The 12,769-nt window shown below is 48.5% G+C and overlaps 1 protein-coding gene across 1 annotated transcript; it reads right to left on the bottom strand.

The window, feature by feature from the left end:
* Positions 1 to 6,265: 6,265 nt before the first annotated feature.
* On the bottom strand, positions 6,266 to 10,996 carry LOC106628214 (uncharacterized). The gene is made up of 2 exons (XM_014253057.2): positions 10,875 to 10,996; positions 6,266 to 9,215 (listed from the first exon to the last, which is right to left on the bottom strand). Exon 2 carries the CDS (start codon positions 9,211 to 9,213, stop codon positions 8,227 to 8,229), a length of 987 nt encoding a protein of 328 aa, XP_014108532.2. The 5' UTR covers positions 9,214 to 9,215; positions 10,875 to 10,996; the 3' UTR covers positions 6,266 to 8,226.
* Positions 10,997 to 12,769: the final 1,773 nt, after the last annotated feature.

Below are 12,769 nucleotides of genomic sequence, written 5' to 3'. Positions count from 1 at the left end.
ATACTGTTGATGAGAAAGGAAAGATTTCTAATAAAGGCTAATTACAATGTTTGGTTTTGATAGCTGGGACCTCACAGCCCCTACAGGTCCCAGAGTCTGACAAAGTGGGACAGGCCATATTAGCCATTGCTATTTCTGGAAGAACAGAGAAAAGGGAAACAAAAAAACAATTTTGAATTTCCTTTTGAAATTAAATTTCTAGAATTCATATTAGATGCAATGAAGAGTGGTGGGGTGGTTTGGGGAGGGTTTGTTTCTTTGTCAATTTTGGCAGCAAATATGAAAATAAGTGGCTTCAAACTGACAGAGGGCAGGGTTATATTGGGTATTAGGAAGAAATTCTTCCCTGTGAGCCCCTGGCAAAGATTCCCAGGTGTCCTTGCCCGTGGCAGGGGATTGGAATAAGATGATCTTTAAGGTCCAGACCATTCTATAATACTATGATACTATGAAAATTTTGAATACAATGGGCATCACAAATTTTGCCAGGCCTAATGGGATGATGTTTAAATGCTGACATGTTTTCCTTTCTAGCCTGTATCCTTTGCAATGGGCTGCAGGAAGGAGTCTTCATCTTTGGGCACAGAATCCAAAGATTTCTGCTGCCTGTCTGAGATTGCCAGGTAATTTTCTGTTATCAGCATTAACCTCAGTGAGACTTTTCTCTCAGAATCCTGTTGTTGAAGACAGTGAAATTTAATGAAGTGAACCGATGTGCTCAGAGCAGCTGCACTGCCCTTGCTGTCACATGCAGTGCCTTGTGCCTGCTGGCCAATTGTGCCAGGAGCACTTCTACATGTCAGAAAAATGTGCAGAGATTATGGATGTTTGTCAGCATCTTTCTACTGAAAAATAAAATCTAGGAAAAGGTTATACTGGGTCCCCCAGCCTCCACCTTCTACCTCCGTGGCAAGTCCCACCTTGGAGAACCTGTGCAGTATCTGCTGACCACGAGAGTGAACTCTATTCCAAAATCCTGAGGATTTTGCTCCTCTTTTTCCTTGCTGCAAGACCCAATCTCTTCTGCTCTTTTTGGTGGTGGAAACCATCACTCCCATTATCCCCCCTGACACTTCCCTGTAATACCACTGGTGGCTTCTGGATTCAGCTATGTACCCCACATGTTTTTTCTGGTTAACACTATTGTACAGTTATGTAAATAATTTGGTTAATTACGCTTAGAAAAGAGTTTCAGGGTGGAGACACAAGCAGCCAGTTTACTGTGTAGTTCATTCCCTTCTTGAGAAATTGTTGATCTGAAGCTTAGAGACAGCAGAGAAAGGAAACTTCAATTTTCTGCCTTTAAAATGACGAGGGGAGGGGTTTTAGCGCTGTAGCATGGATCAGTTGTCACTTTGGTCTCAAGGACTTCCTAGAGCAGGCAATGCTTTATCATTCCAAGGGAAGACACTTTGCAATAGATCCTGCTATTTGCTTGTTGCTATAAAAAGACTGGGAAAGGGAGGTGTAGAGGAATCTGTTCTAAACCCAGCTGGTACCAGCTCAGCCCTTCAGGGAAGCACAACGCTTAATTTCTCTTGTATTTCTTTGACCCAGTTAGCATTGCACAAATGTTCCTGATCACAGGACTGTCTAATCCTCTCTTGAATCCTGCTGAATTTTATCTTGTTGACATCCTGCAGCAATTAATTGCAGGAGCTGACCCTGCACAGCAAGGAGGCTGCGTTGTTTTCTGTCTGTGTGCCTTGTTCCAGCAAACCAGGTTTAGCAAAGGCAGCATGGAGGGTCCACACAGAATTTGGCATCTGAGGCAGGGATGTCACCATCCCTCGAGGGCTGGGGATGCCTCACACCCCAGCACACCTGAAGGAAAGCTGAACATTGACTTAGCAGCTCAAATGTCACCACAGCCTGGCTGTGCTTTATGTCACCTTGTAGTGCCTGAAGGAACAGGTGTAGGGATGCTTTGGAGAGAGCTGGGACTGAACCAGGCTGGGAGCAGCAGCAGAGTTCCAGCTGCAGCCGCTCTGGCCCATCCCTATCAGCTCTTCTGGGCAGGAGCAGGAGCTCACCTGCAATATTTGTACCACCAAACTCCTCTTACCTGCAGACAGTGCCAGTTGTTAGACACCCATCTGACTTAAATTGGGGTCTGGAGTAGGACCTGGATGTTTCTGGATTCAGAACTGGGCATGATTAGGCCTGTGCTTGTATTTGCTTCCCCTAAAAAACTGTTATATTTTTTACTGTTTTCCACAGCTGGCTCTGTGAGCAAGGACCATGTGCAGGTTCCCTTTGTACAAAACCAATCTCAATGTGAAGCTCCCAGCTCATCCCACTGGATGGATGAGGCTGGAATGGCTTGGAGGGATGGCCACTGTGCATTTACACAGCCCCCAGCTCAGCAGGGCTGGCACTGCTAAACAGCCACCAAAGGCATTTGTGAGCCAGCCTCACAATTCATTCTGTGCAGTTTTTGATGCTTCTGTAGCATGACCTGAGGGAGAGTTTGAAGAACATCTGGAGCAAGTTTGGTATTTCTTGTGTAATTTCTTTGGAGCCTGGACACTTGAGATGTGGCATCTCCCTGTTCTGAAGCTGAGCTAGTGGAGCTCAGCCAGTGCTCACTGAGTGAATTGGAAAGATATAAAAACATAAAATAATTAAGGCTGGAAAAGTCCTCTGAGATCATTAACTTCAGCACAGCACTTCCAAGCCCACTGCTAAACCAAGTACCACACCTACATGTTTTTTGAACACTTCCAGGGACAGTGATTCCACTGTTTCCCTTGGCAGCCTGTTCCAGGGCTTGACAGCCCATCCAGAACTTGTCCCCAATTCCTAATCTAAACCTCTCCTGGCACAACTTGAGGCCATTTCCCCTGGTCCTGCCACTTGCTACCTGGGAGGAGAGACCAACACCCACCTGGTACAGCCTCCTTTCAGAGGGTTTTAGAGAGCAGCCCAGCACCTCTGGTATGAACCATTTTCTCTCCCACATACTCACAACCCAAGGAAAAATAACAAAACATTCAGCTAAGCACAGCTGACTTGCAAATGTCACATTGTGCTGCCAGATAAGATGTGGCAGTGTCCCTGCTGGCTCCTTCTGCTCTCACCGTGCGTGACCACCCGCTCTGCAGAGCAGGGATTTGCTGATCCTGAGGGACAAAGCCACTGCAGGTGTGTGAGGCACAGGCAGATAAAGCCTTGTGGTTTACACACAGGTTTTGCTAAGCTCACAGCAGGCTGATGGGCTTTCAGCTGGGTTAATTTAAGCGCAAAGACAAGAAACAGTTGATGCACTGCTATTACACACAAATAAATAAACTAATAATTTGATTTTCCTCATCAGCTGCTATTAGGAATCCGTGCTTTAAATGCAGCAGAAAATTATTCCCATTACAAGCCCATTCCAAAGCACTTAAAGGCTCCCTTTGATTTAAATGGCATTTGGTCAAACTTTATGTAGCAACAAGCTGGTATTCTAAAAATGCCCAGCTTTTCTACAGCTCTTTGCAACAGTCCTAGGAAGCATTGCCTCCAGGACCATTAATTCCAGGAAAGCTGCAATTACCAGGAACAATATCTCTCTATTTACACAACATGTATTTTGCATCAGCTCTAGCTCGTATCAAGCAAATTATACTTGAGAATCCCTGAGCATGGGCCACAAGCCCGTGATGTGGCACTTCAGGGGTCATCCCTGCTGTCAACTGTGGCCCACAAAAGTGATGCCAGCCACACAAACACATGTGGGCCCTGGTGAGCAAGGCAGAGGGCTGTGCCTGAAGCTTCTGGCTCCTCAATCACAAGCAGTAAAGCTTTCAGCCATCATTTCAGAGCTCTCCTCTGCCCATGGTTACAGTTGCAAGTGGAAAATACAAAACACATCTCCATTAATCACGTCGCTGATGGTTCAGTCAAGGTTTCATTCAAAGCTAAGGGATTCCTGCTAGACACTAAATGCAATTTAACTTCATTCTGCACCATGATAAATGAAGTTAGTCTCCACTTAGGATAGCTGAAAGTTAATTAAAATAAGTCCTCAATGAGCAATTAGGCCCAAATGCAGGCACTTCAGGGCAGGGGAAAAGCCTGGAGCACCAACCACAAAGCTTCTGCTTTCAGCTGAGACATCCTGGGTTTTGCCTCGGGCTTGGGTCTGATCTCCTACAAAGGTGGGAGCTTTACCTTTTCCTTGGAGCTTTAAGAGTTGGATTTTTTTCTGAAATCAAAAATAGCTGCTTCAATCCCACCTTCAATGTTAAAGGCCTTTTTAGAAACTGATTTTTAGAAACTTGCTCATACCCCTGCAGCATCTCCCTGTTTGTGTGCAGCCCTTCCATCTGCTCCCGCTTGTCTCTCGCATTACAATCCCTGGCTGAGAGAGCCCCATTTGTGGCATATCCCTGTCTGTAAGGCTCATTATTTTAGTTTGTTTATCAACATCTCTATTGCTGTCTGTCTGTGTGGGCACAGAGAGGCCCCTCCTGAGGCTCCCTGTGCTGCAGGGGTTTCTGAGCAGCTCCTGCACTGCACAGGTCTGATCACCAGAGAGAGGCTCCTGGAGCTGTTGCTTCCTCACCTTTGGTTTCAGCTGATGGGTATCTTGGATTGTTTAAAAGACAAGAGTCTGAGGAAAGAGAGGGACAGCTCTCTTTCTGCTTCACCACCTCTGGTTTGTAAATTCTGGTCATGATTTTCTGTGTCCAAATGCATTTACCGTTTGCAGCAGGAAGAGGCTGCATGACCATGCAAGCAAAATTGCCATGTTAGCTCACAGTTTGCTTGTGAACTGGATGTGAAGTCTGAGACTGAAAGCTGCCGGTGGGATTTGGATACCGATTCCCCAATCAAATTAATCCAAATCCCTCTGGCAGTTCTGATGATCTCAATAAATGAGATTTTTCTGCCGGTGACTTCAAATGCAGAGCCTGCCATGAGATTGGCCATGGAAGCAGCACGGCTTTTATCTCTCTCTGTGACCTAAATTCCTTGATAAGGTTTTCTTTCTTGTCTGGAAGCACTTCTGAACAGGCAGCAACTTTCTGCAGGCTTATCCTGACCAGTGATTCTTCAGGGCTGTTCTGCAAAGAGGGAAAGGGGGGAGCATTTTCTGATGGCCCAGGTGTGCATCCATGGGGTGAACAGGGAGAAAAGTGCTGTATAAAAACAGGCCACATTATCCCACCCAACAGCATCCAATTTTTTTTTCCTTTGGTGTGACTGCAGGCTCCATCAGCAGCTGGGGGGCAGAGATGTTGTGACAGGGGAGTGACAAGGCTGTGCCAATCCCCATCCCCTCCCTGAACCAGCCCAAAGAACGTGTCCAGCAGGTGGGTGATGTTGTACAGCTGTAAAACTGCCTTACGCAGGAACTGGTGCATATTTAATTGTGATTTCACAAGGACCAACACGGTCATTTCCAACAGAGTTGATGGCGAAGAAGGTGACCCTGAATAGAAAAAAACCCTCCCTATCTGCTGCCTCTGTGTTAAACCAGCTTTTCTTTTCTTACCTTACTTCTTTTCTACCTGTCACAGATTCTACTGCACAGCTGGAATTCCTCAGCCCAGGGCTCCTGGCCCTGCCACCCAGCATTCCCCTCCTGCTGGGAGCTGCCCTGCTCACTCACTGGCACCCAGCCTCACATTTCCCTCCTCCCTTCCCTGCCTCACCACTTCTATGACCCTAATTTTCCCATGTCTCTTTGCCCCCATCTTTGCTACATCCCAGCAGCTTTGTCTCCTCTTGCAAAACCCAGTTGCTTGAGTAGAATCTCAGTTTTCACTAAAGAAAAAGTATTCTCCAGAAAGAGCCAGTTCACTCCAAAGCTTCATTGCTCCAAACCTGGCTGTGCCTAATTCCAAACTCCTGGTGCTCTATGGGCACATAACAGCTGCTGCTGAGCAAACCTGGAACTAACACTGTGTTTTTAAATGTCCCCAGCTCTGAGCCCAGCCCTGCCATCACCCCAACCCCCACAACCTGCTCCCAGTCCTACATTAGAGGAGTTGGAGGCTTTTCCCAGCGTGTCCTGGGATGCAGCTCTCATCTGCTGCCTCTTTGCTTGAGAAAGAAAAGATGATGGGTTTCAGGGCTGTGGAGACTTGCAGGATTACGTGGCAGCTGAGAAGGAATCAGAGTTCTGGGCAGCAGCTGCTGAAGGGGTGAGGAGTGAAGGCCTTTGGTGACCTGGTAGAGTGAGAAGGTGTTTGTACAGTAAGTCACAGCCCATGTGCTGTGGATCAGCCCAGCACTGAAAATAATCCCCTGTGGAATGCAGAATGGAAACAACAACTGGATAGAAGGATTTTATTTGTTTCCTCTGTCAAAAGCAGTGATACATGCAGTTGGCACAAGACTTGTTAGGCATTAGAGTCATAAATATTCACATGGAGAGAACTTTAAATGACAGCAGAGCAGTGAGGACAAGCATCACTTAAACCCCAGCATTTACCTGAGAAGGGAGGGACAGGTGTGGAGGAGGCAGAGCAGGCTGGGACCTCCTGGGTTGTTCAACTTTCTCCATCAGCTTTAATGAATGCTGGAGCCACCTTCACTTCTGTTCTTGCTGTGTGGTTAGTTCAAAAACAGAGCTGAGAAGCAGCTCAGCTCCATAGCACTAATGAGTTTCAACAGGAGAAAAAAATATTTGAGGTAAGAGATGTGAGGATGAGAAGCTCACTCTCACCTTTTGATCCTTGAGCATATTTATACTTACGCTGGTACTGAGCAGAAGTTGCTTTTTTATTTAATCTGCTTGAGGGTGGTTTGGAAATCACTTGTGAGCATTTTTATAATTGCAGCTTTCCAATGCTCTTTCTCATCTTAGCTGCTGTTGAGCAAACAGCCTGGTCCCTCTGCTCTCCGCTGTGCCAAAACATTTACTCCTAGTAGCAGTAATAATTAGGCTGGTATTGCTTTGCAGTTTTCTCAGCTACATCTCCTGACTGGCTACAGAGAGTGTGGCACTAGACACAGGTGGGTGAGGCTGCTCTGACTGCAGGAGAAAGTGCCAGCGGCAGCTTCTCTGATGGAGAAGTCTCTGTGTGGCAGCGAGAGATGGCCTGGGCATGTGTCCACTACCCCATCCCAGGACCTCCCAGCCTTGTGGGAATGCTTCTCATGCTACAGACATCCCATGTAGCAATGCCATCAACATGAATTGTTTGTGTATGCTGTGTGCTGGATGGTTGGAACACGCACATTTGTTTTTTCCACGTTTCAGTCTTGCAGCACAAAGCAAAGCTCAGTCAACATCATCAGCATGGTCAGGTAGGTGAGAATACAGAAGCACAGGTATGAAGGGAAACACAAGTTATTATTTTACACTGAGGTTCTATGAGTACCAGCCCAGCATCCCTAGGCTGCCCCTCAGCCAAGGCTGCTCCTCTGACCCTGCAGAGCTCTGTGTGTGCTCAAGGGCTGCACCTGAGCAGCAAATCCCGTGGGTGCCCGAGGTGTGCAGCCTGGCTGTCAGTGCAGAGCCCAACATGATGCCTGTTTCTTTACAGCTGGCTCCACCACAGCCACAGCACTGCCACAGCAATGCCCTCCAGGGCTCCCAGCTCTCCTCCTGCCAGGGTGAGTCCAGGAGTAAAGGAAACAGAGTTGTGCCAGGGTAAGCACCAGGAAAATCCCCACCCAAGGAGTTGTAATAGTCTCAACGTTGCCCTCCAGAAAATCCTCAGAAAAGACTCCTTATGATTTTTAAGAAATATTTCTTTATGCTACTGCTCTAATGGATGACCTCTCCAGAGGGATCCTGGTGCAGAAGCAGGGATCTATGATGGGTCTCCCAGTAGATGTGTCAGAGAGTGCATTTCGTCCGAGCCTTGGGCAAAGGGTTTCTTTTTGAATAACTGTACCCAAGGGTCAGCAACATCTGGCTGCTTGGCACTGGCAGGAAAGCACTGGTATTTCAATGTTCCTACTTCTTCTCCAGCACAGATGGGATTTGTGTTCTCTCCAGCTCTCTCCAGTTTTTCTTCGTGCTCAGGGCAGTTCTAGGCAGTAGGTGGGAGGAGATGCTTTATGAACTGTTGCCTTTCCAAAATGAAAACTGATTGCTGTTTCCTTAGCAGATGAGACTCTGAATTGTCCCTTTGCCCACAGATGAGGGATATGATGGATCACAAGAGTCTGCCTGACTCGCATGCATGTTCAAGCCATATTTTCTGTGTGAGGACTCCAAAGAGAGCTGCTAGAGCACAGGGTGGTTATATCTTGTGAATAAAATTATTCTAAGCAGCTACTTCTTCACACTTCAGCAATGGCTGGGAGCAAACAAGCTTTTATCTTTGCTTCTTTCCAGATGCATCTGTGCTCTGAAATCCAGTTATGGATGGTGGCTTTTTTAGGTACCTGGAAAGACTCGAAGTATCTCTGCTTAGTGGGAACATCACCCATGACATTTTTGTCACAGTGAGAAGTTTCTCTTCCTTCTTTTTCATTTCTGCCTGCTGTATTGAACAAATTCTGCCTTCTTACAGAGAAGGGCAGGGCTGGGTTTCCTACCACCTTCCCTCTAGCTGAGGGTGCCAATAGCCCTTCAGTGCTAATGAACATGGGGCCATCTTTCTGACTGTGATTATTCCCTAAAACTGTTCCCTCATCCTTTCTGAGATACCTCAGCTCTGAGCATACTGCTTCTTTCTGAACTGGTCTTGGGGAGGGAAGCCTTGGAAAATTGAACACTCGTGGAAAACTGGTTTTTCCTGTGTTTTTTTCTTCCAGGTCTGTGGGATGAAGGTCACAATTTGGGGCAGAAGAGTTGCACTGTGAGTAACCAGCACTGGCACTTTCACCATAGCAAGAAGCCTTGGAGTAGCAAAGATTTCCTGCATTGGTGTAAATCTGCTCCAGAGGGTCCTCTCTGGACCAAAAGTCGGTTTCTGCAGGTGGGACTTTTCCCAGTGGCACCACATTTGAGATGAAATTGGTCAATTTAGATTTTGACCTTTCCTGCTGTGTCCCCACAAGCAGTGGAGAACCTGGCACATCTTCAAGGGTCTTCAGGGTCTTTCTGTCCTGACCCTTATGTCTGCTTTCCAGAAGGGCTGGGAAGGTGGGTCTGGCAAGGTGGCAGATGGATTGGATGTAGTCATCACTGGAGTACGCGTCTGGGCTGGCTGCAGCACTTCCAGCACGCTTTGGGTTGCTGCTTGGATCCTCCATCGCCTCCTCGTGGGTTTCCCGTATGGTTGGGAGAGGCTTTGAGAGGCTCAGTCTGATCCGGGGTGCCATGGCTGCAAGGAACAGAGCAGACACGATCAGCGTGTGAAAACCTGCTGGGGAAAAGAAATCCTGGGCTTGTTTCTACCTGAGCCACCTGATGTCTTCTTGTGGTAAACACGGCTGTTAACAAAAACTGCATTTTAAAACTTTGCTGCCAGTACTTTTATATCCATGGCTTTGTAAAGAGTTTCATAAATGTACCAAAGAAACCAAGTCATTAAATGTGGCAGTAAATAGAAGGGTCATTAAGGACATCAGCAATGGTGCTCCCCATGAAGCAATGCAAGGGAGCACAGCTGGAGAGGTGTGGGGCAAGGGTGTGAGCTCATCTCACTGCCCTTGTGGGAGCAGCAAGGCACAAACAACTCTCCTTATTTAATGCTCCTGTCTGGTTACTGTGACAGGGCTCTGACTTCACCCTTAGTCTGAGCAAGCAGGAGCTGAACCGAAAGGAGAGGAGCTGCCCTGCCCCTGTGAGGAGCACCACCTAAGCAAAGCAACATTACACTGGTCTCTTCTAGAAGCTGTAGATGAGAATGTACAGGGAGACTTTTATCTGTAGTGCATAAATGTAGTTAGGGAGAGGTAGGTCCTCCCCTGAGTGCTTACATGGAGTCAAAGGGATTTAATTCATGTCCTTTATATTCAAATAGTCATCCTAAACTCCTTTTAGGATGGATTTCCATCAACCTGCTCCCACTACTCAGTTAAATATATTGAATTACAAATATTTCAGTATATTTTGTGCTGCAGTGTTTTCTAACCGTGCTGATTTTTTTCCTCCAAACACTCCCCCCTGTGCTTTGCTTATCTCTCCTTCTGGCCTATGGAGATGACCACATAGCCTGGATTTATTTTTTTTTACCACTTCCCCCAGTGAAATTTGTATGTGACTAATCCGCAGACACAATATAGCTTTGTTGTGTGATTAAACGCAAAAGTGCTTTGCTAGCTATTTTAATGCCTTGCTTGCCATTGCTGGAAATAAATCTGGCTTTGTTGAAGCTCCCTGCAGAGAGCTTCACACAGGGAGCAGAAAGGAGCAGCTCATGGCGAGCCAGGGCAGGGTCGCTGGGTGCCCGTCCCTGCCCAGGCTGCTGCTGGCCCTCGCTGCTTTTCCTCAGCCGCTACTGGGAAAGCCAGCCAAGCTGGGATTTGCTGGCCTGAGAGCAGGAGATGCTTGTTTTAAACCTTAGGGCCTTTATATTATCCTTTTTCCTGCCCGCTGTGTTTCTCTCGTGCCTTTAAGCCTTAAAGAAAAGGCTTGTTCGTCCCTTCCCTCCCAGCCCCTGGTGGGCTCGGCAGGGTCGGAGTCCGGGCCCGGCAATGAGAGCGGCCGGATGCCCCCGGCAAGGGGCACGGGCATGTCGTGTTAAATCACGATAGCGCTAATCAGTAACCGAGTCCTGCCAACACGCCCTTCCCCCGGAAGGAAATTCAATTACCAATTTGCAGTAAAACTCTTCCGATGCTGGGGTGGCTCAGGTCCCGGCCGGAGGCGATGCCCTTCGCCCTGGGTCACCTCCCCGGCACCTGCGGCCCCCGGGGAGCAGGACCCGCTGCCCTGCAGCTTCCCTTCCAGCGTGCCTTCAGCATCACCGGCTACCGGCATCCCGGGTATTCCCAGCGACCCCCAGGCCACAGCCCTTGGCCAGACCCCCTCCCCTTACCTGGGGCTCGGGCGCTGTCTTCTCCCCTGGCTGCAGGGCTCTGCCCGCTCCCTCCTCCCTGTTTCCAGCACGGGAGATGTGCTGTCTAACACTAACCCATGCGCCAGCTCCCTGCCTCAGTCAGCTGATCCCGCTGCCTGTTTTGTTGCTGCTGCTGCTAAATATATCCGCTGGCTGCCTGCCCTGCCCTGCCCGAGCCGCAGCCGGCGGCGCCGGGCCCCGCCAGGACGGGCACCCCCGGCTGATTGCCCGGCCACTGCTCCGTGAGGGACGGGGGCAGGAGGGGAAGGGCTGCCTGTGCTCCAGGCTGGGGTGGGAAAAGAGCAGCCCTAGGTCCTTCGTGATTTATTGCTGGAAGGTGAATCCTTAGGGTTTGGGGATGTTTTTCTTCCTTCTCTGCCATATTTTGTGCACAAATTTGTGGTGGTTTACCCAAGAGGCAGTGGGTGTTTGCAGCTTCATTAGTGCTGCTCTCTGCTCTCCTCTGTCCCTGCTCCCATTCTGCTCTGAGCCGAGCATTCCTGGGCCAAGCTGTACATCCCTGGATTGAGCTCTACATCCCTGGGCTTAGCTTTACATCCCTGGGCTGAGCTCTACATCCCCGGGCTGAGCTCTACATCCCTGGGCTGAGCTCTACATCCCTGGGCCGAGCTGAACATCCCTGGGCCGAGCTCTACATCCCTGGGCTGAGCTCTACATCCTTGGGCTGAGCTCTACATCCCTGGGCTGAGCTCTACATCCCTGGGCCAAGCTCTACATCCCTGGGTCGAGCTGAACATCCCTGGACTGAGCTCTACATCCCTGGGCTGAGCTCTGCATCCCTGGGCCGAGCTTTACATCCCTGGGCTGAGCTCTACATCCCTGGGCTGGGCTGCACATCCCTAGGCTGAGCTGTATATCTGTGGTGCTGTGGAGGCACAGCAGCAGCCAGCCCTGACACGGCACCTCCCAGGACTCTGCTCCACCAACTCTCCCACTGCTCCCAGCATCATCCCTGTTCGTGTTGCTCTGAGACCACACAAGGGCATTACAGCAAACTGGTTTGCCAGGAGGACTGGCAACATCTGACCTTATGGGTCCCTGAACAGCAGGGGTTTGCCTTTGTTTGCTGGCTTATTAACATGCTGCAAACTGATTGCAATTCTGGAGTAACCCCAGTGTCCCTCTCATAGCCTCTCTTGCAGCATCACGTTGCGTGGGGAGATGAATTGTTGTGTTGCAGCTGAATCTTCCTTCTGTATTTATTTCCCAACACTGTCCTCAGAGGCTGCCCCAACAGCTGCTGCTCTTTCCTGGGGAATAGCCATCCCACACAACATCCCTGTGTGCCCAGGCCAGGGAGTATGACTGCATTTCTGAACCTTGCTGCTCCCCACAATGCCTGTCCTGACCCGCTGGAGGGACGAAGAGAAAAGCAGAAATCCTGGATAAAAAATCATTGCTTTAGTTTTAATGCAAATATTCTGTGTTACCAGCATTCAGGCTGGAATTAAATCAGCTGATTTAGTCACCCAAGCCCACACTCATCATTCAGGTTTTTTTCTTTATCTCCAGTAGAAAGAAATAAGCAGCTCAACAGACTTGTGCATCCCTTCAGGATATAGTTCCAAGCAGATTATTTTTTTTTCTGGAAATAGCCATTGCTTAGCATTTCAATATAACAGGTATGTAAGCTTAAGCTGTTTGTCTGGACTTCTGGTGCCAAACAGCTGAATTTAGCTGAAATGACCCACAACCTTAATGCATTAAATTCACTAACAGCAATGATCAGCTGGGATTATGCTGTAGTAACTCAGAGCTTTAATTTTTCATTCTTGCTTGCAGGAAGCATGATTACCATCAAAAGGAAAAAACCCCTCTGACACCAGCTATGCTGAGCAGCTGCAGTATGGAGC

The sequence above is a fragment of the Pseudopodoces humilis genome, chromosome 17 (genome assembly GCF_049639895.1).
Source record: "Pseudopodoces humilis isolate 2021_Gansu_Grassland_sample_001 chromosome 17, ASM4963989v1, whole genome shotgun sequence".
NCBI classification, from domain to species: Eukaryota; Metazoa; Chordata; class Aves; order Passeriformes; family Paridae; genus Pseudopodoces; species Pseudopodoces humilis.
Note: the sequence above shows the minus strand (reverse complement) of the source record. Positions and strands in the feature narration are given on the sequence as shown.

Bases quoted from the DNA above. Each gene is read 5' to 3' on its own strand.
- LOC106628214 (XM_014253057.2), bottom strand. From the start codon at position 9,213: ATGGCACCCCGGATCAGACTGAGCCTCTCAAAGCCTCTCCCAACCATA.